Genomic DNA, 26,312 nt, shown 5'->3' on the forward strand with positions numbered 1-26,312 from the left:
GTAGCATCATCCCTGGTGCCCTGAGCAAAAATGAGGTTGGGGGAGGAGGAGGTGGTTGAGAGTGTTTGTGTGTGACACAGAGAGAGAGATGAGAGCGCAGCAGAGAGAAGAGCTTGTGTGTTCGTTTCACCTCCTAATCAGTTTTCCTCGCGGTCCTATCATCAGCTGCTGCAGAAGAGGCAGAGGCGAGGACCAAACATAGCCATCGTCCATCTTCAACTCCACGTAAGTCCCTGAAGTTGCTTCGCTGTCGTGATACCTGTCAATATTATTAGGATGAGAGGTCGTAGGAGAAGTTGGGACCATGTTTTTCTCGCCTCTGGTTGGCTCTATAACGCTTACTGTTGGTGATGCTGCCGGTACACTGTGCACATGAATTTCCTCCACTGGCTCACTCCTCTAAATGGGTCCCACCGGATTAAAAACAAAAGGTTTTGAAGCGCCGAGTTGCTTCCTGTGCACTGCTCCATATGCATTAATGCAGCCGCCTCTTTCATGATGCAGATCCACAGCCATAAAAAAAACAAAAAAAACATCTGTGTGAATCCTGCAGCTCCTTCACTAATGATGTGATTTTATGTCATCATTACTGGTCCGATCCATCTGGAAGTCAAAGCTGGTGCTGAGTGAGTCGCCTCAGATTTCCTTGTCTTGCACAAATGGGGGCAACTGGATTATGGGGATGGGTTAATAAACCCGCTTGTGAACTGTGGTTACATGGAATGGGTCACAAACTGGAGCAGATGATGCTCCTGAGGGATCCTTTCCTCGCCCCACTTTCACTTCCTGGCAATGAGAAGTGGATAAGAACAAGGTTTGTGATGCCGTAAGTCCCTCTCCAAGACCCCGGTGGGACAGATTTCACAGTCCGCAGGAAGCCTGTAGTGAGCTGCTGTCCATCACAGTCAGTGGACAGCACCTCAGCAGAGCTGACCAGTGCGTGATGATCGGCTCAACGAAAGGTTATTTATCGCACGCTAGAGAACCGTGACTAAATGCATCTCAATGGCATCCTGCAGTCTTGATTTCAAGTTGAATCAACATGGCAGCGATGACAGTGATGCTGCCTCACATCAGTCGGAGGAGCTGACAGGCTGACCAAACCTCGGCGGTGGATAAAAGTCCGTCAGCAGCTGTCGGAACTGAGCTCAGATGTGAGAGCAAAGCAAAAGAAACATCTTTCTCACTACATCAGTCAGTTCAGGGAACCACTCTGAGCTGAATTCTCTCCTCCGGTCAAGTCACATCTGAGCAGAACAAAGCTTAATCTCAGACGATTCCCCCTCTTTTACTGACAAAACAACTGCTGAAAACTGTTCCCAGACAAAGAGTCGCCAACATTTCTGACATAAATCTGAAAGCTAAGTCAAGGGTTAGCAGTTTGACATATGTGAAGTGGGTTTCCACGTGACCAAACCTTTGCGCAGACCTGAGGAAAGTGCGGCCCGGGGGCCAAATGCAGCCCTTTAACTGTATTTATTTGGCGAGTAAAACTATAAAACTGACATTGCTGTTGTCTCTGACATTTTTGTCTTGTGCATTGTTTCTTGTTCATTATGATGCAACTTCTTTCTTGATGCAATTTCTTGTCCCTAAAATACATCAGAATTGAAAGTAGATTTTGAAATGTATGAGGCACATCAATAATCCTTAAATGGAATGTGGTTTAAATTAAATAAAACACAACAAGGCAACATTTTCTGTGCATTTTTAAAGTGTAATTTTACAATCACACATGATGTCATCGCTTTTTATTTCCAATTATCTCTCACCCCCCTCTCTTTGGGTTTGACTGCCCCTCTCAACAGTCGCAATATATAACCTGGCCCCTTAGGAAGTATAATTTCCCACCTCTGCCTGAGCGGCTTGCTAGCAACTTTCATAATGACCGTGTCATCGTGGATGCCTTCTATGAGTCGTATGGTGGCACCAATGTGGTGCTCATGTGTATCGACCGAGTCGAGACCAAGACCAAGTCCATTAGTCATATAGACACGAACATTTATTTCTAACTGCAAAAGCAACTCAGGAACTGAAACTGTTCCCCAGCACTTTTGTTCTGTGTGCAGTTTGGTCTCGGTCTTGATCTCCCTCTTCTTATTGGTCTTGGTCTTGACACGGTCTCGGGCTCTCAAAAAGTCTCAAAAGTCTTGATCTAGGACTTGGTCTCTGCAAGCTCTGGTCTTAACTCGGTCTCAGGTTTGGTAGTTCCGACTACAACACTAGTCACTGTAACAAGCATCCATCCCAAGAACCAAATACCGACGTCCATCTTTAGCACCATCTTCACGTCACCACGAATTTACAGTCCTAAAAGTTGGTTGTACATTTACGTGAAGATGTCAGCTGTCACCAATCATTTGTAACACAAAAGCCGTTTTGTAGCCATCACCAATTTTATGATTTGAATTTGTAATTTGAAGCCCATATTCATGTGGAGATCAATGAGTCATTCCATGTTGCAGTCGTCCGAAATGTCACTGTGACAGTGAGAGATACTTGGATGCTGAATCACCTGAGGAGCTTGTAAGGTATTGGATCCGGTCTTGATGGAGGGATGTCTGACATGGGTCCCACAGCAAAGGTCTACTCTGCATCAGTGTTTGGATGGAGTGCAGATGTGAACTTGCTCGGAGCTTTAGGTGGATTATGAAAGGCACGGTGAAAGCCGAGGCCAATCGCTCAGCTGCGGGCGGATCAAGTTGCGTAATGATGGGAAATGTCAGTTAAGAGCAAGTCAATTGGGGACGATGGATGGGAGAAGCACGAGATACGAAAATGAAAAGTAATTTTGTCCAAAGCTAAACTCAACATTTTGAGCTAGATTTTCTTGTAATTCAGCGTGGCCCTTTAATCTGGGATAGCAGCTGTCGCCGGTGCATTTTGAGATTAAAACATTTTTCCGTTCTATTCCTGGATTCTCAGCAGATGACAGACATGGAGACCCCCCTCGCCACCCCATGCAACATCCAGATATGTGAGGTGACTTGTGATTCCTTCCGCATCGTGTGGGACATGACCCCAGACGACACGGCCAGAGCCACGCACTACTTCATTGACCTGAGCCGCAAGGGGAGCAGAGATCCCAACCGCTTCAAACACAGGGTCAGACTCCAAAGCTGCTGACACGTCGAGACCAGCTCTGTAGTGTGAAGCAAGTGCATGTTTCATTGAGACGCTGCATCCTGGTGATCCTGCACACATCTAAAATCCAGACACGAGTGTTTACGTCCTCTCAGTCACGTCAAATAGGAGCCAAGTGGAAAATGAGTGCAGTCAACAGCTTCAGGCCACTGACTCATGCGAACATTGTTTATTCCTAAAAATGGACAACTACTGACAAATGCAGTCACAAAGCAGGGTCCTTTTTATGTAAATGGATTTTAATGTGCATAATACTGACACAAAAAGAGTCTATTAAGAGACGTTTCCTGTCAGGGTGTTTGTTCTGAACGCCGCAATATCTTAAAAACCATGTGATATAATGCAGGGAATTACACATAACACACAAGTAAATACTTAACATGTAATGCTTTCAGACTACATTCTGGTTTGAACAAAACATCTGTCATAATTCCACTCTAAAAAAAGCCTTTAATTCTCTTTACTTCCATGCATTTTTTTTCTTACTTAACAAGTGCATTAATCCCTTTGACGTTACGATGTTTATAGTTTGATTTGATAACTGAGCGTCTGAATCTAGAGTGCCACTACTGCAATCACAGGCTTGAATATGAAAGTCAGTGCAAACAGGTCGCTGCGTACATGTGTCTGCGGCTCAGCCAGATGGGCATCAGCCGCGTTACCATGGTTAAGCACCTTGGTGAATCACTCAAAACAAACAACGGCTAACTAGTCAGAGCAGTTGGTGATGTAACATCGTGATGATTTAAGAAAAAGATTGATCAGAGAAATGCAACTCTGGCTTCGGAAGAAACCTCTGTCCTTTCTCCTCAGGGCTTGTACCCTCTCCCAAGTGTTTGGGTTTCCTCTGGGCACTCAGATTTCCTCCCACAGTTCAACAACACAGGGTTTAAAAGATGACTCCAGACAGTCTGTGAGTGTCTGGAATAAGCGCTCGCGACCTTTCACTGGCTGAAATAACAAGAGACAACAAAGCAGCCGAATGTTTACTGAGCCGTTTGTTTGCACGTCTTTAGTAGATTTTGATTCTGAAGTGTGAATCTGACGGAGAGTTACAGTTCACCCACCTTAGTTCATGAAGCTATGTGGTGTTAAATGTCATTCACGTCGTTCATTGTGTCAAAACGTCAAGCATGGGCCAGGTGGCAGACCAAATAAATATATATTAATTGAGTTTGAACTCATTTAAAATAAGCTCTGTGGGTAAATTCAAAATACATAAAATGCTCCCCCAAGCCTACACTCACAACCAAAGAGATATTTTGTTCCTCTGTCCTTACGTCTTCCTTATGTTTGACACCTAAGCCTCACCTGATGGGGGGGGCCTGTCAGAGCTAGTTGCACGCTGGGCACGTTGTCTACCTCAATATTATTGAGAGCAGTGAGTTCAGTAGTCAAGCAGAGGTGGATCCAGATGGTAAATCAGGACACTACAAAAATGTTGCCATCTGCTCTTAGTCTTGTTGCCAATAATTCCTAAAAATTTCAGTGAAATCTGTTCATCCATTTTTGAGATACTTTGCTCGCAGACATGCCACAGATGAATGCAGATGATGCTAACACTACATGGCCATTGCAAGCCTTTATTTATACTGTTTGGCTTGTCCCCGTCATCTAAACCAGGGGTTCTCAACCTTTTTGATCGAAGGACCCATCTGTCCCAGAACAAATTCAATAGAACTGATTCATGACTCTTGATTTCATTTGTGATCAACAACTGCATTTAATCTACTTCCACGTAAACAAACCAAAACCTTGGGAAATGACATGAAACCATGTGATCAGTGTAAAGATCGATATTTGTCATCAAAAAGTCCAACCAGCAGCAGGAACTGGTGCAAGTCATATTCATCAAATTCACTAAAAAAAAACACTTGATGCAAACCGTTAAAAAAGTTTGAAAAAAATCTTAATAAAATAAATGTAATAAAACCATGTCTAAATATCATACAATTAAAATAATATATTTGATTTAAACTCGCTATAAGCAAAGTGTAAATAAAAGTATCACCATAAAATGTTCTAATTCATTTTCAAAGCTGGGGGCACTACATTACTCTATCATTTTTTTCTTTTCAAGAACTTCTCCATAGTTGTTAACTGTCACAGATTTGCAGCTCTCAAGTCAATTCAGTGACACGCTACTGCCACCATGTCTGGCTAATGTATTAAAACTGAGCATCTCATGGCCCCAAAGGTGTAAAACAAAAAAAACTTTTAGCGGCCCTCTAGGGGGCGCTCACGGCCCAACCAAGGGCCCCGTCCCTGTGGCTAAGAATCAATGAACTAGACCATAAATCATTCAGTCCATCACCATATTTACAGATATTCTTCCACATCATAAACTTTAAACATTTGTCCGGCAGGACGTTCCAACCAAACTGGTGGCCAAGGCCGTGCCTCTTCCCATGGCAGTGAGGGGGCACTGGTTCCTCAGCCCTCAGACCGAGTACTGTGTGGCCGTCCAGACGGCAGTTCGACGGCCCGACGGCGAATACCTGGTGTCAGAGTGGAGCCCCGTGGTGGAGTTTTGCACGGGAGGTAAGATCGGCTCTTACGTCTGACAGCTGCAGAAAAGAAACGCGGCAGTCGATATGACTGCTGATTAAAAATAGCCGGGGGAAGAAGGAAAAAGTCTATTTCAGAGCAGGCGTTGTCATTAGCATTTGAAAGCTGCCTGAGTATAGAAATGACAACGCTCCTTTCAACTGCGCAGACTACGCCATGGAGCACCTTCAACAGCTGCTTGACAAGGCAAAGGGATCTGCCGGAAGGCTTCTGAAGTTCTCTGTGTTTTATCGCAACCAGCATCCGGAATACTTTGACTTTGTCAGGTCAGTAACGGCTCCTGGAGTCACTCACGTCAGCTGTCGTTTCCCCAACAAAGCTTTTTCGTTTGAAACTAGGAAGGAATGTGGTGGACTGATGCGTCCCGCCCTGAAAGACAGCAGCGGGAGCCACGGTTCTCCCATCAACGGCAAGCTGCACGGAGTCTTCTTCAGCTGCAACACGGAGTTCGACACAGGCCTCCCTCCCAAAGACTCTCCTTACGGCCCCCTACGATTCCACATCCCGGCGGGTTACCTCCTCAACCCAAATATATCTTTATATTTTGCAGACTTTTACTGTATGTACACTGCCTACCACTATGTGGTGCTGGTTCTGGCACCGTTCGGTTCCGACGGCGACAACTTCTGCCGCACCCGTCTCCCGTCGCTGGACCTGGCCTCCAACCCCTTCCTCACTTACGCCGAACCCCAGAGGCCCGGGGATGAGCCTCTCTTCTGTCACGCCAGTGACGTCATACTGGAGGTGCTTTTCACGGACCCGGTCCATTTGGACCAGGGCACGCTGCAGCAAATCAGTGGCCACCATCAGCTGATGAGTTTGACCACAGCAAACGCCAAGAAAGACCCGAGTTGCAAGGTGTGCAACATCAGCGTGGGCCGCTGAGGAGAGCGGCACTATGGGACAGATCCGGGAGTCCAAGTCACCGGAATCCAGAACAGTGCAGGGCAAACATTCCGCAACCAATATATGATCACTAAAAAAAATTACATTCCTATCGGTGCTAGTTTTTAACAATAAGCTATTTGTAATCCAGCTATTTTTTATTTTTGTTTGTGTTTATGTTTGTGTGTAATTGTCTTATTTGGCATGGAATCACACTGAGGCCCCTCTTTTGAAAGGTTTATTTAAAAAAGCAGCAGCAGTGTGGCCATCATCTTAAAAAAAACAACACTACGAAGCTTTCATTTCTCACGGAGCCACTTCAAACCTCCTAAAAGAAATCAAACATAATGAGAGCTGCCAACGGGAAGAGGCAGTGGGAGGAATGAGAAAACACTGCAGCAGCAAGTGGTTGGTGGCGCAGGACTCACTGACTCACTGTCCTGAAAGCCCCCCCCCCCCGCTGCTTCCAATTATTAGAGTCCTCATGCTTTGGCGTGCGATAAAACTCGCAGACGATGTGAAAATTCTAAATGGAAGAAATCCCAGCCAAGTCGAACAGCCGGGGGTTGAAGACAGATGCAATAGTGCTATGTTCTAAGAGCTCTATTTTTGAATGAAAGCTTTATATTGGACCACTAAAAGTGTTAGTATTGTGTGGAGAGGGGACCGTGTCAGCTCTATAAACAGCTAAGCTTAGCGTCGTAGTCAGTGCGACCTCTGGCATATTCAGGAATTCCTGACACGTCCAGAGGGAGAGGGATCCCTCCTATGACGCACAGCGACGCACAACATGGGCGTGACAAATCAGATGAAATACAACCCAATTTTGCATAAAAAATGTTTCGAAACGCATTTATGTGAGTGTTGTTTATGTCCAGTTGTGAAGTGAAGTCAAATGTGGACCATGTCTGATCTGGGAGACCTTTCCCTCAGATTCCTCCTGTGGCAGAGGTGTGAGTGAACACACACGGTGATGCTGTAATTTCGTCCGCCGTTGTTGTCCCAAAATGTCTGAGCCTGCCCGCCTGGACGGTAACTCAGACAGAATTCGATCCTCCTCTTGGCATCCAGGACTTTGGGGATGGTAAGGTCAAACTCAAAGATGTCCGTCTGAGGTCCTCCGTAGCGTTTCTGGACGTACGAGCAAGGCACGTCTCTGTAGCTCTGCCACGAGTCGAAGGTAATCCGCATGTTCACCTCCTTGTGGTAGCTTAGATTTCGGACTCGCGCTGTGCCGGTGAGGCTGAATTCGTTGACGCAGCAGTTCTCCAGGATGACCATGCTCTCGGCCAGCTTCGCGCGGAAGGCTTGGAAATTTGCAGAGGGAAGCGGGAAGCCAAGTTTCAACTGTGTTCCCGGGCAGCAGGTGCTGACGGTGCAGCTGTAGCCGTCCTCAGTCGTCACACCTAAACCTTGCAGCGACGGCATCAGCTCCAGGTCACGCTGATCCTCCTCCTCAGAGAAGAGTCGCACCGCTGTTAGAGACAGACCCTTGGAATCAGCGAAAACCACACGTTTGTTCTTGACAGGGAAGAGCCTCTCATCATCCTCATCCTCATACAGGAGGTCGGAGAAAGGCGGGCTGAGGTCAAGCAGGAGGTCAGCGGGTTCCTGCACGGGACTTGAAGGCCGGATGCACGGGCGTAGCGGTTTCAGGATCGGCACCCAAAGATGTGGACACAAGTGTTTGCGTTGGTTCAAGCAAAGACGGACGGCAATCTCCAAAAGGCCGGCCGACTGTGCCATCGAGCCCATGCCCACGACCGGAAGGACGCTACAAAAGATCAAAGCATTTACAGACCAACGCCACCGACCACAACACATAAATATCACATCATTTTTTTTACTTTGTGCTTCCCGTGTCCATGCTGGTCGTCTGGTGGCAGCAGATTGTGCTTAATCTCACGCAGGTCTTGTCTCATGAGCGCCAACTTGCACTCGCCTCAGGAGTCTCCTTCGATTCTATTTATACAACTGCTCTATACTTTCACTCCTCCCTCTCATCGTGTCTCACCAATGAGCAGAAGTTTCCGTGTGCTTCTACACCTGTCAACGATATGGATCGGTTACATTTAAATCTAGGTTACATTTATTTACTGGGGAGAAAAAAACAAGCCTCTAATTCATACTTTAAAGTCAGAACTCTCTCTTGATAGAAAAAAAAAAACTTTGCTCAGAATTCTTGGAGACAACGTTGGATTTCATTTTAAGTTGAGCTGGTGAGTGAGGTTTTAAAATGACTGGGGAACAGGACGCGGGACACTCTCTCCACAGATATGCCCAGCAGAGAATTCGTCTCCGTTCACCTCGTGTGACACCGGCTTCACCTCACAGGTGCCCGCCTCCTCCCACCTCTTACACGCTCTCCTGTTCACAGCTGCAGCGGAAACTATTCCAGTCAGTCAGTCAAGGCTGCGCCGTCACTAGACTCGGTCTCGCTGAGGCCCAACGCCAGGCATGTGAGACTGGGGAGCTGGCAGCTGGCCTTCAGCTACTAGTCTGTCAGCATGTGACAAGAGTGCTGGACTGCAAACTGACAGGTCTTTCCCCTGCGACACCTTCAACTTTATAAACAGAGAGAGAGTTGAGACAAGCAGACTCACACCAAAGCAGGCACAGGGTGAAGGCCTGCAGGCCGCAGGAGGTCTGCAACATAATGACACAATTGGACATAGTTCACAGTCAGATGGACTGCGCTGTTCCTCTATGTGTGTGGCCGCTGCATGTGGGAGGGGTTGCCAAGTGAGTGGCGCCAGAAGTGAAGAGGTGCCCGGTGCGTGTCCAGCTTTGAATGTGCGCTTCTGTGCAGTTTGGCTGTGACAAAGTCATAAACCAAGTCACGCACCCTGTGACACTCCACCACGGTCCAGTGCGGAGACAGGAAAGGTTTTACACCTCAATATGAAGAAAAAACAGTCAGTAAATGTAGCTAACGGGACACGTCTATATACAGAGGCTACGTTGTACACAATAACAAAGCACGTTGTGGGTCAGCTGATCAGTCCACGCACGTTACGTTTCTTCCAGCTTCTTTCGGGGGCGTTCGAGTACTGGATTTTCGTTCAAAATCCGAAGCAAAAAAATGTAGAAATTTTTGTTCGAATTCCAAGGAACCGAGGAACCACTGTATATATATATTCAGTTCTACTCAAGACTGGGTTCGGGTGTTGCTGTTTGATGGGCTGTTCTCTGACTGGCAGAGAACTAAACTTGATCTAGAGACCTTCCAAAATTTGATGTAGATGGATGGGAGTTGAACGTAAGGCAGGGAATGCAAATCATATTTGAGCGTTGGTGAAGGCGGACTGATACTTCTTGTTAAAGGAGGGATCATAAATACACACTTTATTCACCCGTGACTTGAGTCAAGTCTCCAATTTTATAGGTAAATCAATTCTGGTTAGAAGGTAGGAACTGGGGTGAACCCTTCACTCAAGTGGGTATCTTTGGATTTCACAAGTGAAAAGCCAATGAGTCGTGACATGGAGGGTTGGAGTTTGCTTTAGGTTTTGCCTAAACTCACATTTCAACATCGATCCCAACAGTTCGGAAAAGGTAGGAATCAAAGAAGCATTTTCTGAATTCCAACAGAAGATGTGTGGAATGTTTGTAACATTTAAAAATGAAGTCTGAAATCAAGTTCTTGAGTAAACAAAGTGAATGAGGTGATGTCGCAAGAGAGACGGAGTGATTTGTGATGGAAGAATATCTGCAGAATTGATATTGATTTCGCAGCTGTTGGTGAGAGCAGCCATGATGAATTGCACTTGACAGAGAGGCGAAGATTTAAAAATAGATGTGGCCCTTCAACTATCACTCAGACAGCTGATTTCACACCGGAACAGGGACCAAAGACTATTTGTTCTCCACCGGTTTGATGCTCATATTACACTCCAAAAACTAAATAAATATATAAACCACACAGGCGCTGTGAATTGGATCCGATTTGAATAACTTGCACAACATACAAAACTGTTGCAACCGAAGAAACGTAACGAAACACGACACCTGTTGAAAGGAACAGATCAGCAGCTTTCTGTTTCGACTCCGCTCGGTATGACTGACACGGCTGAGACAAGTCACAGGTTCCAATTCATATCTAAACTACGATATCTTGACCTCGATCTATCGCTCTTTTGTTGAAGCTTTTCTTTGTCGCCCTCCACATAACATAAGAGTGGAACAAGAAATGAATGGCTGAGCTGTAAAATGTGCATCTTCCATGTCTTTATTAAAGGAGAAACACAGATTCAAACGTCTCTTTTCACATACAATGACCAACGGTAGGAGACTTTGGTTTTCAGAGCATCTCTACTCCCTACAGGCCAAATCATCCCATCTCCTGGTTGGTTTTGGAGCTGGGTGCGGTCACAGACTTGAGCACGGAAGTGGTTACATAACCGCGTCATTATCCCAATTAACTCAGATGAAAACTGACGACCCACAATTAATTCAGAGTTAAAACAATCGGGGCTAATCGGACGGAAAGTTCAGACATGGAAAAACAACGTCTCTCGGCCGAAAACTTCAGCTCCCGTCTGCGTTAGCTTCACGCCATCACTTCATATTCAAGCACATTTTCGGCTTTGAAATCTCTGCCACGGACGCATGTTGTAACCAGCCGGCCGTGGTCCAGTCACACAGGCCATCTGGATTTGGTCGAATCATGAATAAGCAGATTAGAGGAAATTGCCCTCAAGGTCTCAGAAAACCTTATGTAACTCCGGTCATGTCTGACACGATTGTAAAAACCAACCAAAAATAAGAAGCCGTTGCGTGTCCACCACAAACTCTTTGATCTCGTCCAAACGCCTGAGCTTCTCCTCAAGCTTGTTCTCCTGATTCCTGCAACACAAAACCCACCACCTTAAAACAACACTCTGTGAACGCAGCAGATTGAATTTCACTCTTTTGGTAATCAGTTTCCCAGCTAAAAGAGCACTTCAAAAAAGAAAAAAAACAAAGAGCTAAAAATAGCCCCAGATGCTTATGTAAGCCCAGGAGAAGTGAACAAGCAGATGCTTGTGTCAGAGCCTGTCAGTTAATAACGGCTGATTCTGTGCACATGAGCGTTGCTTACCTCCACTTTTAAATCAACTGCACGGCTCCACTCGACACGAGCGGCGCAATAGTTCGATAACGCATCAGATGCTGAGAGCCCTCCTCCAGATCCACCACATACTCTCTGAGAGGAGACACAATCGATCGTTTCAATGGACAGAGGGGAATTAGATCAGGGAGCAACTGGAGGAGGCAGTGCTGCCACCTGCTGGATACTGAAAACTCGAGCCATTGCTCCAAGATCAACCCTGTCAGAAAGCCTATGCAAGAGTCTACAAGTCTGGATTATAGGCAGTTTGTTCCAGAGCCCCAGCGAGAGGACAATGGAGTCCATATAAATCTATACAACTGAACTAGCACTATAATATTTGTTAGAAATGGAAAACGTTTCTTTCCAAAACCCCAATGTCTTTTAAATGTGAATGTCATTTGGCATAAACAAACAAGAGATAAAGAAGGTGGAGGATTTTAAGTACTGAGGCTCAACTGTCCAGAGTGAAGGAGAGTGTGAGAAAGAGGTGAAGAAGCAGGTGCAGGCAGGATGGAATCATTGGAGAAAAGTGCCAGGTGTGATGTGTGACAAAAGGGTGTCGGCGAGGATGAAAGGGAAAGTGTCCAAAATGGTGGTGAGGCCAGCAATGTTGTATGGTTTGGAAACAGTGGCACTGAGGAAAAGACAGGAGGCAGAGCTGGAGGTAGAAGATGCTGAGCCTCTCTCTGGGAGTGAGCAGGATGGATAGGATCAGGAAGCAGTAGATCAGAGGGGCAGCACATGTCATGTGTTTAGGAGACAAAGTCAGGGAGGCTAGATGGAGATGGTTTGGACATGTACAGAGGAGAGAGAGAGAGCCAGTACATTGGTAGGAAGATGTTGAGGTTGGAACTGCCAGGCAGAAGGTGGAGAGGAAGGCCAAAGAGGAGATTGATGGAGGTGGTGAAGGAGGACATGAGGTTTGTAGGTTTGAGAGAAGAGGAAGCAGAGGACAGGGTGAGATGGAGGAGGATGATCCACTGTGGCGACTCCTGAAGGGAGAAGCCCAAAGAGAAAGAAGATTTGGAATAAACATAAATGAAACTTTGTGGAAACGGAACATATACCTCAGGTTCATTTTAACCCGGATTTCTTTTTGATAGAAACTGTCATATACAAGCTTTTCAAATGATGCAAACGTATTTTGTAATACTAAAAGATGAAAAGAAATGTCGGGGAAATGATACAAAAATGAGGCAAGAGAAATTATTCACTCAAAATCTTCTGCATAACCAATCCATGGGGATGCTATTTATCTGACAATATTTTTTCTGCATTTTTAGATATTTGTCAACCACAGTATGTAAAATACAGAAATCGTAAAATATCAAAAATAATGAACATAAAAGAAAAAGAAAACAAACAGACCTGCTAAAATGCATAACCTCTGCCTCTGAGGTAACAACAACTGGAACACATTTTTATCTCACAACATCACGAAGCTGCTCTTTCCGTCTGTGTAACTAAAATCAATTACAACATGGGCGTATGTGGATAAGTTGCGGCTGAATCAACTAAATCATTAATATATAATTGAACAGGATGAAGCGGACGGTATCCTCTTCAGTCGATTGAAAAACAAATGAATATGAACAAAAAACGGTGTGAGTTACCTCTGGTCATCTGTTTCAGGCTCCAGCAGGATATTGGCGTGTTCAACCTTGACTCGCAGAAACACAAAAGAGTCCAAGCATGGCTGAGGCACTGAATGATGAGGGGAAATCGGTCAGAAATTCAGCTGTGCTCCAGAAGACAGTTGCAACATTCACCTGCTTTGAGCAAGTCAACTGACTGCAGGTTGGGTGGCATGCGCTTCAGAGCGACCGACTTGAGGTAAGTCTCAGTGTTGGCGTAATACCTGAATGACAGACCACGATACAATCACTCCACATATCCTAAACTCGGATATGTGACTTTAATCTGTGAACCTACTCTTTAGCGAATGCAAACTCTTCCGGGGAAAGCAGAGAAGGTTCGCCCTCGCCTCGTGACTTTTCCTTTTCCAGAACGTGCGGGAAGAATTTTTCAATCTGAAAGGAGGAGGCAAACAAAAGGTTCAAAAGGATGCATTGTAAAGAACATCATTTTTCTGCTGGTGGTTGGCAGACTTTTTGCAGGCGAGAGCGTAGGTAGCTGCACAGCACGAAGCGGATCCGGTCAATTTCCATACGATGGACACTGGCTTTTGCGTCACCTTTCTTCACTCTCTGCAGGTTGGCCTCCTGTTGGAATAAGAATAGCATCGAAGTAGGCATTTCATAAATATATTTGTTTATGAATATGCTCAGCGTTAAAACATATCAATGTGGAAATATTCTGAGAGACTTTTCAGAGAGATGTTTATTACATTTTCTTTTGTATGAGTCTGATTCAGAGTTTGTGTTATCATCTCATGCAGCACATAAAGACAGGAAGTTTTCAAACAGGTCAACTAACTTAGATCAGATCAGTGAGCCACAAACATTTATAGTTAGTTCGTCATAGTTGATACTGATCAATACACAACGGCGAGTCCTGGTACACTGTTAATGTTATATTAAGTTGGAACCAAAACAAATGTGAATCTAGTTTTCTGCATCATTCCAGTGCACACTGACATCAGGGGAAAAAAGGATAAATTTTTCGATATACAGTGGTACCTCGGTTTTCGAACGTCGCAGAATTCGAACAAATTGGAGTTCGAACAAAATTTTCGAGATTTTTTTGCTTCGGATTTCGAACGAAATCCAGAACTCAAACGGCGCCGAAAAACGCGCGGACGGATCAGCTGAACCACGACACGCTTTGTTATTGTGTATAACGCAGCCTCTGTAGGCAGACGTGTCCCATTAGCTACATTTACTGACTGTTTTTTCTTCATATTGAGGTGTAAAACCTTTCCTGTCTCTGCACTGGACTGTGGTAGAGTGTCACAGGGGAGGTGCTCGCTCTCACTCCAGGGTTTGATGTCCTGTTGTGGGCTGGAGCTGGGACAGGGATGAGGCGAGTCTGGGACAGAGCGTGATTTGGTTTATGACTTTGTCACAGCCAAACTGCACAGAAGCGCACATTCAGAGCTGGACACGCACCGGGCACCTCTTCACGTCTGGAGAGACGTCACTCACTCGGCAACCCCTCCCACATGCAGCGGCCACACACATAGAGGAACAGCGCACCTGCAGCAGACACTCTACATTCACTCCTACAAAAGACTATTTTAAGGCTTGGAACGCATTATTTCTTTTTCCATTCATTGTCATGGAAAAAGTCAATTCAGATTTCGAACAATTCGCTTCTCGAACGGCCGTCTGGAACGGATTGTGGTGGAGAACCGAGGTTCCACTGTAAATGTGTTCATAGAATCGGAATTGGATATTGAAATGACCAGGTCTTTTTTCAATTTTGGGCAAATTGCTCTCATTGACAGCTTAGTTTTAAGCTTAAACTAAAATAATTTCCAGCCAAGGAATGTAGTTCACATCTGTAAATGAGTCTCAATTAGTTACTGTTGCAAAAATGATGTTTTCCTATGTATATCTTTTGTTAAAGTTGCAAAACTCCAAGAGTCCCCAACAGAATGCTGTTACATTCTCAGCTTCAAATACTTGACTACGTTTTTAAAACAATAGACTTGTAAACCAAAAATTATAAGTGCAAGAGGAAGATAGAATAGAAAATAGAATAACTGAAAACGTTGTGTGTACTGGTGTTTACCATGTGAGTCAGCTGCTCCATCACGCACTCGACCACCTCGGACTTGTTCTCCAGCAGCTCAGGCGAGAATTTCTCATTTAACCAGGCCTCGAGGAAAACAAACAGACTGTAAATACGTTTGTGTTGAGAGTCGAGCTCATTCATACGACTCACTTCTTCGAGTTTCGCGATCAGCTCAGCCGGAGTCATAACATCCTCCATGTCATCCTGATGGACGTCGCTGCCGTCCTCAGACAAAGCGTCCGACATGATTCGAGTTCACGCACGGCACCGACAAACTGCTGAGGATAGAGTCAAAACCGAGGACGTGACGGTAGAACAACAACAAAACTTCTCTCACTTGGGAAACTGTCAAAAGCGCACTTCGACGTCCTTGTTTGTTCCCGCCACAGAAATGACTCTCGCGAGATTACCGTGAATAGTACTTTACCCTGAGTATGGTCTGTAAGGCTTGGAGAAGCCAGACTGTCGCTGTAGTTGACACTGTCATACACAGGCTTTTCAAATGATGCAAACAGTATTAGAAATAGTAAAAGTAGAAATGTAGGGAAAATGCTACAAAAACGGGCGGGAGTATTTATTCACTCACTGTCTTCTGCATTATTAATCCATGAGGAATATATAGATATTTGTCATCATCAGAATGTAAAATACAGAAATTGTAAAATAGCAAAAATATTGTCCCAAAATTTTTCCAACATATAATTTTTGTCTTCTTCAGAACATCCTGTCAAAGTTAAGCAACTAAATATCGACTTTAATGGGTATCTGTGTCAATCCTTTTTTTTCTTTTTCATAGTTTATACCGTAGAAAACAAAAGAAAACAAAACAATGAAAACACTTGACATCATACGTCACCTTGTATTAAAGCCAGGGATATTTTTGATAAAGATTGTTTTGCATTTGAAGACTACAGACTGTAGAATTAGCATTTCATTCATCAGATTTAAAGAGAGTCAGGTAAAACAATCACCTCTCAAACACACTTCATTCCCCTCAAACGCAGCCTCTCTAGAATGGTTTGAAATGTATACAAATATGAATATAAATGTGAATAATATTAGTTTTTTCTGTCAAACTCCGATATTGCCTCTCCAATTTGAAATACATGTATATATATATATATATATATATATATATAGCTTTTTTACAAAATTAGCCTTCGAAGGAAGAACCACAATTGAGCAGACAAATTATTACAGAAACCAAATGTCACCATTCTGGCCTCCTAAACAAGCTCCCAAATGCTCCCTGGCTCCTCCAACATCTGTACCTCTCGCATTGGTGTGAATATAGTGGGTTAGTCATCATCTGCTTCACTTGCTCCAGCTGTCATTTTAATATCACACCGAGGTTCAGTCTGCCGAGGAAACTCATTTGTCTGATTTCCCTTTCTCCTTTCTCCCCCGTTGCGTTTGCTGTTTTAATAACAGGTGACAATATGACAACTGCTGTGTCATCGCGAATCATAAAAACATTCTCAGGACACAAACTGAAAACTAATTCATACTGTCATATAAAAACAATCACCATTTTAGCTTTCACATATTTATTAAATTATTTATGAACAACCACCATAAAAATGGATGCTGGTATCATTCAGCACTTTTATTCTATCAAAAAATAACTTTCACACATTTAAATGTACAACATTTCAATTGATCACAGATCTTTTTTGTAGCTGACGTGGGTTATTGAGGAGATAGCAACAATAGTCAGTGCACACATCATGGTCAGAATGTTTATTTCTTTGAATGAGTCCACACAAATGTCTTTAAAATGCACCCGTGTTTTGGGCAACTGCAAACTCTCTCAGCCACTGACAGACCTCTAGGATAGATCTGTCCTACCTGGAGCAGACTATTTACTGAATTAACTCTCACGGATTTCAGTCTGTCTGTCATCACGCATGACTGTCTCCCTCAGGTCCCGCTTCTACAGCTTAAAAGGGAAGGAAAGCAGCAGTGTTCATGTGCAGCCGAGACTTTGGCACATGAGCAGCACTTCACTACTGTTATCCTGTGTGTACGTGACAAGTGATGTATCCTTTGTTATTTTAAAATGCACAAGTAAAAAGCAGCCACCAGGTCACATGGCATCGCATCAGTCTGAATATTCGTGGAGCTCATCGTCCACCGTCAGGAGAGGAACATGTTTTGTGGTCCAGTTCCAGTGTTTTACACAGTCTGCATTAGTATTTGCTCCTGCTCTTACTTCCACTATGCATTAATACCACTGGTATGTGCTGATCCTACGCTGTTTGCCCAGGTCAGACCAGAAGATAACAAAATATTGGTGAGTTTGGCAGGTGTTTTCTGTCAAAACGAGAAAATGCGACCGGCAATCCTCACGTCTGAAGGGAATGAATAAAAGTCAGAGTTTATATTGGTACATGGGGTGGATGGTGGGTGGGGTGTAGGCAGTTTGGGGACTCAACATTGGCAGATAATAAGGATATGGGTAAGCAGCCGAGCCAATGAGTGCAGCGTGGGGTGGGTTGACCGGGACGTGGCGCAACATTAGAGGCGACGGAGGAACTCTCATGCTGTTGGGCAGCAGCACAGGGGGCATGGAGGGGTGGTGATAAAAGTCCCTTGCTGGTTTGTTGAAACTCGACGGGAGGCCGGATCCTGACGCGGCTGTGGTTGTTTGAGGTGACTTCTGGTGAGGGCGAGGGAGCTTTGGTAGCATCGCCTTTGGGTCCAGCCTGCTCTCTGCAGGGTGACACCATGGGGCTTTGAACTTGGTGCTCAGAAAGTCATGCGGGGAGGAGGTCTTTTGAGGTAAAAATCCAGGGTGAATCGGAGCAGGGCGTGCAAGTTGACCTGGTTTGACTTTTGTGAAACTAGAACTCGGTGTTGGAGTCCAGTCCGACTTGACAGGTAGAACTACATATGGGTAGCAGGTGGTTCTATGCTTTCGTTGCAGTTCACTCCCATCATTCTCCATCTGTGATCCATGACCTTTCCTGTCTTTCCCAACTGGACTCTTGGGACTCTTGTCTTCACCATTGTTGCAGGGCTTCTTCATGTTATGGGGCGGCGCTGACCCAGATTTTTCGACCGCCCAGTCCTCTGACGACACCGAGTATGGAGACGGGCTGCGGGACGAAGAAGAGGATGCAGGATGTGGGGAGCCATCGGAGGAGTTTCGGGTGGAGGAAGCCCCAACTGGCGACTGCGAGCAGCGTATGACAGAAGGTCTCTCGTTGTCCTCGCACGTGGTCAGACTGGCCTGAGCCATTCGTTTCTTCTTCTCCAGAGGAGAGATGACTTCAGCAGCATCTGAGGCGGCGTTAACCGCCCACTGGCTTGTTGCGGGGGCGCTGTGGGACATGGCATACATGGGAACACGCTGGAAATCGGCAGTCGCTCGGCCGGACTGCATCGCATCAAGGTGACGCCTGTCTGAAGTCGCCGCCCAGAAAGGATGCAGGAGAGTTTCGCCAACATTTGGACATCTCTGAAGAGCGTAAAACGTCATCATTAAATGGTCAAATAATGAGTCACAAAAGGACAAACCTCAGAGTCGATGTCTTTATCCGACGGACTCAACTTGGCCTCTGCCTTGCTGGGCTTCCCATCCATACTTCTCTTGTAAGGCTTTCTAGGTTTGCTAGGAGGCAGTGGCTTGTCCTCCTGTCCTGTCAAGTGTCTCTCGAAGGGCAGCACCAGCCTGTCAAAGAAGTCATGAGCAATCTATTCACACAGGAAACAGGGGAACCCTACCTCTCATAGTGTCTTCGGGTACAAGTGGCAGCGCTGGTGCTGCCAGGACTTCCGCCTAATTCATCGTACACTTTCTTCCATAGACGCTGAGCTGTCACCTGCGAGGTGGTGAGAAAAACTTCGCTCTGGACTTCATTTTTTTTTAAAGCTATTAAAACACACATGAGTAGTTTGTCACGAAACCAAAACAAATGCAGACACTTCTAACATCCTGTTGACCACAGTTTCACACTCTTGTCTTGCTTAACAATTCAAGTGACGCAGTAGATGACTTCCTATGCTGGTAGGTGTTTACAGTTGTTATTTATTTTGGATTTTTTTTAACCTGTTTTGGAGCCTTGTCGAAGAGCAGGCAGTTAAATGATTCATTTTTGGAGAACAATTACACTGCGGCTTCAGGTTTCAACCATTCAGTCAGATTTCCTGACATTATCTAATCGAGTGACTCACTGAATCATATCCGCCCAGTTTCTCAACAGCTTGGTAGATCCTCCACAGATTAACTGGAAGTTGAAAAATACGTTGATGATTACACTCTCACTGGCGCATTTGGTCACGATGACTGACGTGCACTCACTCTGCTTGAAGCCCAGGTGGGGGATCCGCTCGATGGGTGAACCTCGGGCCTTCATGAAGGAGTGCAGCCCGGAAACAAATGACTTTTCCTCCAGCAGCTGCAGACTGGGACCCACTTCCAACTTGCATTTGGGATCAGAAATTGTGATCACCGACTGAGAAAGTAAAGTAGACGTGTGTAAGAATCTGAATCAGAATCAAATTTATGGTCAGTGGGGATCCCACCAACTAGGAAAGTGTTTTGGAATAAAATAAAATAAAATAAACAACAAAGGCTGTTCACGAATTCAACAGTCTGACGGCCGAGGGGTGAAGAAGAGATGATGGAGAAGAGATGATGAATGTATGTATGGATGTACATTCAAGGGATGGGTATCTCAGCACATGGTGAGCGGGGAGACACCCTGGACTAGAGCTTCATAGGGTGCATGTAGGAGTCAATGAACAGCTCTTTCATTGGGGACAGTGGGAGCAAACCTGAGGGCATGAAGGGAACCCATAAAAGCAGTGGAATCAGAATCAGGTTTATTTCCATTGTCAGTGAGGATCCCACCAACTACACAAGTGCTTCGGTAGGTTGCGCAAAAATGAAATAAAACAGAGTAAAATAAAATAATAAATTGCTGTTCACAAATTGATCAGTCTGAAGTACACACAAACTCCACACAGAAAGGACCCAAATATTTGTAACAAATAAAAGAGTGAAATGATCTCAGTCTTATTTGTTGGATTTGGCAAATATTAAATGTGAAATCGTCAGAATTCATATTCAATAATAGCGCTACAGACATCCTTCTGTGGTCTTACACTGACCTCTAGCTGCCGTTTTTAATAAAAGCACAATCCACAATAATGGAAAGAAATATAGCAAACTGATCTTAGGAATTGGACCAGAGGAATATGGGTATAGCAGATATCCAAATTCAAGTATCGCGATCATATCGGATGTGGATCGGTGCATCCCTTATTTCCACCCGAACATAGGATGAGTTGGGCGAATAACAATGTAAAGAAGCACAACACAACACTGACTCCACTTGTGGGTATTCTCATCAGAATCCACTGTTGAGAGGTGATGTGACAGTGGAGGGAAAAACCCAGAGAAAAGAAACTAAATTCAACTTAAGTGTCCCATCACAGAGTTCCACAGAAAACCACCGCACGTCCTGTGTGATGAGAAATGGTTGGTTCTGGGTTCACCCTCAACAGTCACAAGGCTTTCACAAACAACAACAAAGACGCACGTATCAAGCACTTTCAAGTGACTGTTGGTGAGGTTTCACAAAGCAGAAGTTCGAGAAATAAAGAAGTGGCTTTATTTTAAGACACAACTCTGAGAAATAGTGACCGACGGCACTTCTGCTAATCGGCGCTGAAACTCAGATGGAGAGAACCGAGCTTGGCCCAGTCCAAGAAATCCACAATGTCACTATTTGTGGTCACCAAAATGGAGAAATGAAACAGAGAAGACGTCAAGAATTACAATCCTCCGTTCGACGGCTGGGAAGAGGAAGTAACAGCTTAACAGTGGATGCTTGAAATATTAAGTATACAGTCACAGATTCAGGCGCTGCCCACACATTTCTGCTTATTGCTGCCTTTCATGAATTTGACTTCGTAAAAGGGCAACTCAACCAATGACTGGCATCTAAATAATATAAGGTGACCTGACGTCTAAACTTGTACGATTGTGCGAAGTTTGTCATAGTTGAGTTCAGTTGCGTAAGCTTCCGTTCCCAAGCATCTCCATCTAGAATCACTGAGTCGTGATAGAAATCTACAGCGTCAGATCATTCGACCGGAGCTGTACTGGTTTAGATCATTATTGCTCATATCGTGACAGGCTCATGATGTGTTTATGTGCTTTTAAGATGAACAATGAGGTTGTTTTTTTTTCCCCTGCCGCTGCAGCCTGTACTTCAGGGATTAATCATGCCTCATGTGGTCAATTTGAAACCATAAATGGATGTTGTACATCTGCATCGTGTTTACATCAGCTTGCCATTTAGGCTGTGAGTTTATAAAGGAATGTTGAAATGTCATTTTAGATGGTATTTTATGAAGCATTTGATGCTTTAGACTGCCTTATTTCATTATTATTTATCTATATTAAATATAGAATAGTGCTTACATACATTACAACATGTTCCTTACTAAATGCAAAATAAAATTTAAAAAAGTTATATATATTTTTTTTATTTGGCATCTGTTTCCTTCCTTGTCCCATTGCGCAGGGAAATTTAATTTTGATCAGAAACTTAAAAAAATTATATGACGAATTTTAATTTATTAAATTTTTTAATCCAGAGACCGACATTTTTTCCCAGAAAATATTTTCTTAAATTTAGTGCAATACTAATTTACTGTCCCTCACCATGGTTGTTTTAGTTCTGAGATGTTTTTTCTGACTCTGACTTCTGAAGCAATGACCCTGCTGCATGTACATGTACTGTGAACCTGCTTCTTTTGCTGTGGAAAATTCTCTTTAGCCACCTGGAAAAAAAAAACAAAAACATTTTGTTTGTTGTTTTTTCCCCCCGAACAAATTCTGCCTCTCGCACCACCTTGAAGCTTGAACCCTAAAAACAACAACAGAATGTCCCTGTAGTCCTTAAATGCGAAACCTCACATTCTTAATTTCTCAATCTGTTTCCACAGACTGGATGTAAAGCAGACCACAATGAACCAATGTCAGTTTTTACTTTGAATCACTCGCTTTAATTTCTGTGGCGAACAATAGCTGAAGGCGGTTTCATATTGAATCAAGTTCCTCTATGCGGTTCCTGGTTCCGAGAAGTCTGCATCAAGTGTGAGTAATAGTGAAGATTTAGACCTCCAAGTGAGATCGTGTCACCGTGAGTGCTCTCAGCGCAGCTGTCAGACAACAGACCTGCAGGACTTTCCACCGTTTGTCTGTGTGAGACCAAGACGAGCGACTGTTTCCCCTTCAGCACAACTTCACTTTGATCTCTTCAATCAGATCTGAATCAACTTGATTTCCCCAAACGGATATTTGCCTTCACATGTAATTTCTGTATCTTTCTGGTCATAACAAAACAAAGTTCAGCTATGATTCATGAGTAACTTACCGGAAAGTTGCAAATACTTATTTTTGATTTATTGATTTATTTAAACACGTAATGAGTTTCTTCTTTTTTAACCTTTTTTCTCCTTATACTACTATTTTTTTAGCTATTATTTATGGCCTACCTGCAACATTATTATGACATCATTTAGATTTAAGCCGCCTTTTTCTGAAAAGATATGTATTTTCTTTTTGTTGCAACTATTACTGTGATAGTTTCTCATCAAACAGGGCGCCGAGAGTGTGTGAAACAAACCCATGTGGATCTCTGTGTCGCCATGTTTGAAGGTGAAAATGTCAGAGAACGTTGCTCTAGCATTACTTAAGAACAATGCAATATACGTTTTTAAGTCCACCGATCTGTTTGGAATTGTTTTAAAGCAGCATATACATATCCGGAACTACTTGCGACAAAGGCCTGAATGAGTTTGCATTCTTGAAACTCTGCACCAGATTTCGAACTTCACCTCTTCATTTGTACATTGACTTTCTATCGATGAACGGAGTTATCATTTCTGCTGTTGCTATGAGTTCAGAGTAGAAATGGAAACTTTGGAGCGGGTTGTCACAAGAGGCTTACACACCAGCGTTTTTCCCCTCTTTCTAGGTCTTCACGTCCTTGTTTTCCATCACTGCAGAACGCTGCAGTGAGATCACAGGACCGTAAATCCTTTTTCTTTTTTTTATTGAATCTACCTTGGAATTCTTTCTTTGAGGATAAGGGACAGACTCTTCGGCCCCAACAATGTCTTCATCCTAAATGTCTGAAGACGTCAAGATTGTTTGGGTACATGATAAATGAATCATGTAGAACGTCCAAACGTTTGCGACACCCCTGCTTCACAATTAGCACATAAAATTGCCTGTGAAATTTATAAAAGAGAAACGAAAGCAGAAGTGTGTGTGTGCATGTGTGTGTTTAATCAAATGTATCCTGGTGAGGTCCAACTTTGAGGGCTCCACATTAACTGGGTTATTATACTGAATTTACGTTTGGTCCAGAGTCCTGGTTAAGGTTAGCCACTTGTTCTAAATGGCTAGGTTTCGGGTGAGAGGCAGGGGAAAGGGTTATGGCTATGAGAGGTCCTCACAAGGATAGAGAACAAACATGAGAGTGTGTGAGTGAGATAGTGTGAGTGTACCTGGTTAGCTAGGATCAATTATTGGAAACACAGCTACTTGTGGGGACATTTTGGCCGGAACCCACAAACCCAAGTCTCAATTTGAGGATGACATGATCAAAATAACTGGGTCATAACAATTGGGTTTCAGTTTGGTGCAGAGTCCTGGTTAAGGTTAGCCATGTGTTTTGGTTGGTTAGGTTTAGGGGGAGAGGCTGGGGAAAGGGTTATGGCCATGAGAAGTCCCCACAAAACATAACAACATAGGCTGGTGTGTGTGTGTGTACTTTCTTTATCCGGCTTTTTGGGGACCAATTCTTGACAAAATATTGGCTGGACGACATGAGGGTAAGCCTCAATTTGAGGATGAAGACTTTAATATAACTGGGTCATTGTAACTGGTTAAGGTTAGCCATGTGTTTTGGATGGTTAGGTTTAGGGGAGCGGCTGGGGAAAGGGTTATGGCAATGAGAGGTCCCCAAAAAACATAACAACATAGGCTGTGAGTGTATGTGACTTTGTGGGGACCAATTCTTGACAAAATTCTATCCCTTGTGAGGACCGTATGACACTGTGGGGACATTTGGCTGGACCACATGAGGGTAAGCCTCAATTTGAGGATGAAGACTTTAATATAACTGGGTCATTGTAACTGGTTCAGGTTAGCCATGTGTTTTGGAGGGTTAGGGTTAGGGTGCGAGGCTGGGGAAAGGGCTACGGCAACGAGAAACCTCACAACGTCCCCACAAGTATAGAAATTCAATGTGTGCGGGTGGTACATTCACTGCAAGTCCTGAAATCAGGTTATTACCGTGTTTGATGTCTTTTCTTCTCCAGTCGCTGTGACTTGTGGCTGCGACTCTTCATCTTCAAGACAAAGACAAGATGAAAAGAATGAAGTGATGAAAGTAAGAGCGCAGCTCCACTGCGCACCCAACACGAGCTGCGTTCATTCATTCATACTCTGCTCCCAGCTTCACACGGTGAGCACTGCCACACTGGTCCTGGAGCTTCTGAAAACTCCTCAAAATAAAATGCTTGGACCTCCTCAAGCCAAGCCAGGAGTGAGGGCTGGGTGCAGGGCTTTCATTTGGAGACAGCATGTCAGTTAGTGTGTATGCTTGGCCCTCGACTGTCAGCATAACTCAACAGTGAAATTCAGCATTTATTTTAGTTCATTGTTCGTCTGCTGGAGTGATGTCATACAACTGACAAATATATAATATATAATAATATAATTACAATTGTATTGCAACAAATGATTGCTTTCTATAATAATAATAATAATAATAATAAAAATATTAATAATAATAATAATGATACTACTACTACTAGTAATAATAATAATAATAATAATAATAAGACTGGAGAAATCATCATTCACCTGCAATTTGTTTCAGATTTTATTTCAGCATTGATAAAAAAAAACAGGTTTCAACTGTGTCGCTGGTTGCTACAAATCACTTACACTGATATACTTCAGCCCTAGAATCGACTTCTGTGCTCGTATTGTCGACTAGATCTGATATAAAACCACAAGTCGCTGAGCCACTTCCTGCTCACCAACATCAGTGTATGTTAAACACTGAAGATCTACAGTTCAGTGATAAGAGTGTTTGCACTGAATATTGCTCCTAAATGAAAACGCACTTATCTTAACTTTATTTTAACAGTGTTTTTGTTTTATGCTATTTGTTTTTATAAATGGGGGAGACAATAGAAGTGAATAACCATCGCCATAACTATCACAACTATGCTGAACAGACACATTCACCTCACTCATCTGTCAGCTTTTGCTTTTTTAAATTTGAAATTGAATTGTCCCTGAACAATATTATACCATGTCATTATTGTATTTATTAATACATGCAATGTCGAGCCCAACATGGATTGAGTGAAAGCCACATTGCAGGCTATGAATGGCTGATCCTCAAACAGCAGCCTGTGATCATTTTAATAACGTTGCCCAGACAACAGCAGACTCCTCATAAAAAAGTTTAAAATTTAAAAAGGATGAAGAGAGGTCTTACCCATTCTAGATGTGGAGTAACAGCAGCTCGCGCGTCTGCTCTCTTAGGTGACACCATCAAACAGGAAGGAGACTCCCCAGCACTCTTGCTTTATTGGTTATCTGTTGCCTCTGTCTGGGAAATTTCAGTTTCCTCTTCGATGTCGTCTCACCTTCGCACCGTAGAGAAATCCAAATATTTCACTGTGGGTTGTGAAATTGAAGGACGCTTTCTGCTGTTTGAGGAAACCTAAGGTGAGTGGGGGTGAGCAGGTGGTGCGCAGGGGCTGGTTTGGCAGAGGCAATTGCAGATGAAGAAACGAAACGGAAAGAGTTTGGTGGAAGGATTTATGATCTGCAACTTTCAAATCGTCCATGGAACATAAAACAAAAAAAAAAAAAGACAATCAC

At 43.9% G+C, this 26,312-nt stretch overlaps 4 protein-coding genes across 10 annotated transcripts; 1 reads left to right on the forward strand and 3 right to left on the reverse strand.

The window, feature by feature from the left end:
• Positions 1-25: 25 nt before the first annotated feature.
• LOC128763035 (phytanoyl-CoA hydroxylase-interacting protein) lies at positions 26-7,443 on the forward strand. Of its 5 annotated transcripts, none has more exons than XM_053871757.1 (5): positions 27-225; positions 2,926-2,982; positions 5,511-5,685; positions 5,861-5,978; positions 6,051-7,443. In XM_053871757.1, the coding sequence occupies exons 2-5, from the start codon at positions 2,929-2,931 to the stop codon at positions 6,595-6,597; spliced, it is 894 nt and encodes a 297-aa protein (XP_053727732.1). In that variant the 5' UTR covers positions 27-225; positions 2,926-2,928; the 3' UTR covers positions 6,598-7,443. The 5 variants fall into 5 exon arrangements, with proteins under 5 accessions (XP_053727730.1, XP_053727732.1, XP_053727733.1 ...); XM_053871758.1 differs by having other exon boundaries at positions 2,929-2,982; XM_053871756.1 differs by having other exon boundaries at positions 30-225; positions 2,926-3,105.
• On the reverse strand, positions 6,677-8,464 carry ppp1r3c2b (protein phosphatase 1 regulatory subunit 3C2, duplicate b). The gene is made up of 2 exons (XM_053870851.1): positions 8,445-8,464; positions 6,677-8,371 (listed from the first exon to the last, which is right to left on the reverse strand). Exons 1-2 carry the CDS (start codon positions 8,462-8,464, stop codon positions 7,489-7,491), a joined length of 903 nt encoding a protein of 300 aa, XP_053726826.1. The 3' UTR covers positions 6,677-7,488.
• A 2,383-nt stretch (positions 8,465-10,847) lies between these two features.
• Positions 10,848-15,796, reverse strand: gins4 (GINS complex subunit 4 (Sld5 homolog)). Of its 3 annotated transcripts, none has more exons than XM_053871246.1 (9): positions 15,723-15,796; positions 15,536-15,660; positions 15,383-15,469; positions 13,798-13,911; positions 13,622-13,719; positions 13,459-13,547; positions 13,303-13,393; positions 11,678-11,782; positions 10,848-11,442 (listed from the first exon to the last, which is right to left on the reverse strand). In XM_053871246.1, exons 2-8 carry the CDS (start codon positions 15,629-15,631, stop codon positions 11,686-11,688), a joined length of 672 nt encoding a protein of 223 aa, XP_053727221.1. In that variant the 5' UTR covers positions 15,632-15,660; positions 15,723-15,796; the 3' UTR covers positions 10,848-11,442; positions 11,678-11,685. The 3 variants fall into 3 exon arrangements, with proteins under 3 accessions (XP_053727221.1, XP_053727223.1, XP_053727220.1); XM_053871248.1 differs by having other exon boundaries at positions 15,536-15,663; positions 15,723-15,765; XM_053871245.1 differs by having other exon boundaries at positions 15,536-15,763.
• Positions 15,797-17,039: 1,243 nt separating this feature from the next.
• Positions 17,040-25,976, reverse strand: arid5a (AT rich interactive domain 5A (MRF1-like)). The gene is made up of 7 exons (XM_053871215.1): positions 25,924-25,976; positions 24,705-24,760; positions 19,689-19,842; positions 19,562-19,614; positions 19,112-19,209; positions 18,905-19,058; positions 17,040-18,845 (listed from the first exon to the last, which is right to left on the reverse strand). Exons 1-7 carry the CDS (start codon positions 25,925-25,927, stop codon positions 17,757-17,759), a joined length of 1,608 nt encoding a protein of 535 aa, XP_053727190.1. The 5' UTR covers positions 25,928-25,976; the 3' UTR covers positions 17,040-17,756.
• Positions 25,977-26,312: the final 336 nt, after the last annotated feature.

The sequence above is a fragment of the Synchiropus splendidus genome, chromosome 7 (genome assembly GCF_027744825.2).
Source record: "Synchiropus splendidus isolate RoL2022-P1 chromosome 7, RoL_Sspl_1.0, whole genome shotgun sequence".
Taxonomy (NCBI): Eukaryota; Metazoa; Chordata; class Actinopteri; order Syngnathiformes; family Callionymidae; genus Synchiropus; species Synchiropus splendidus.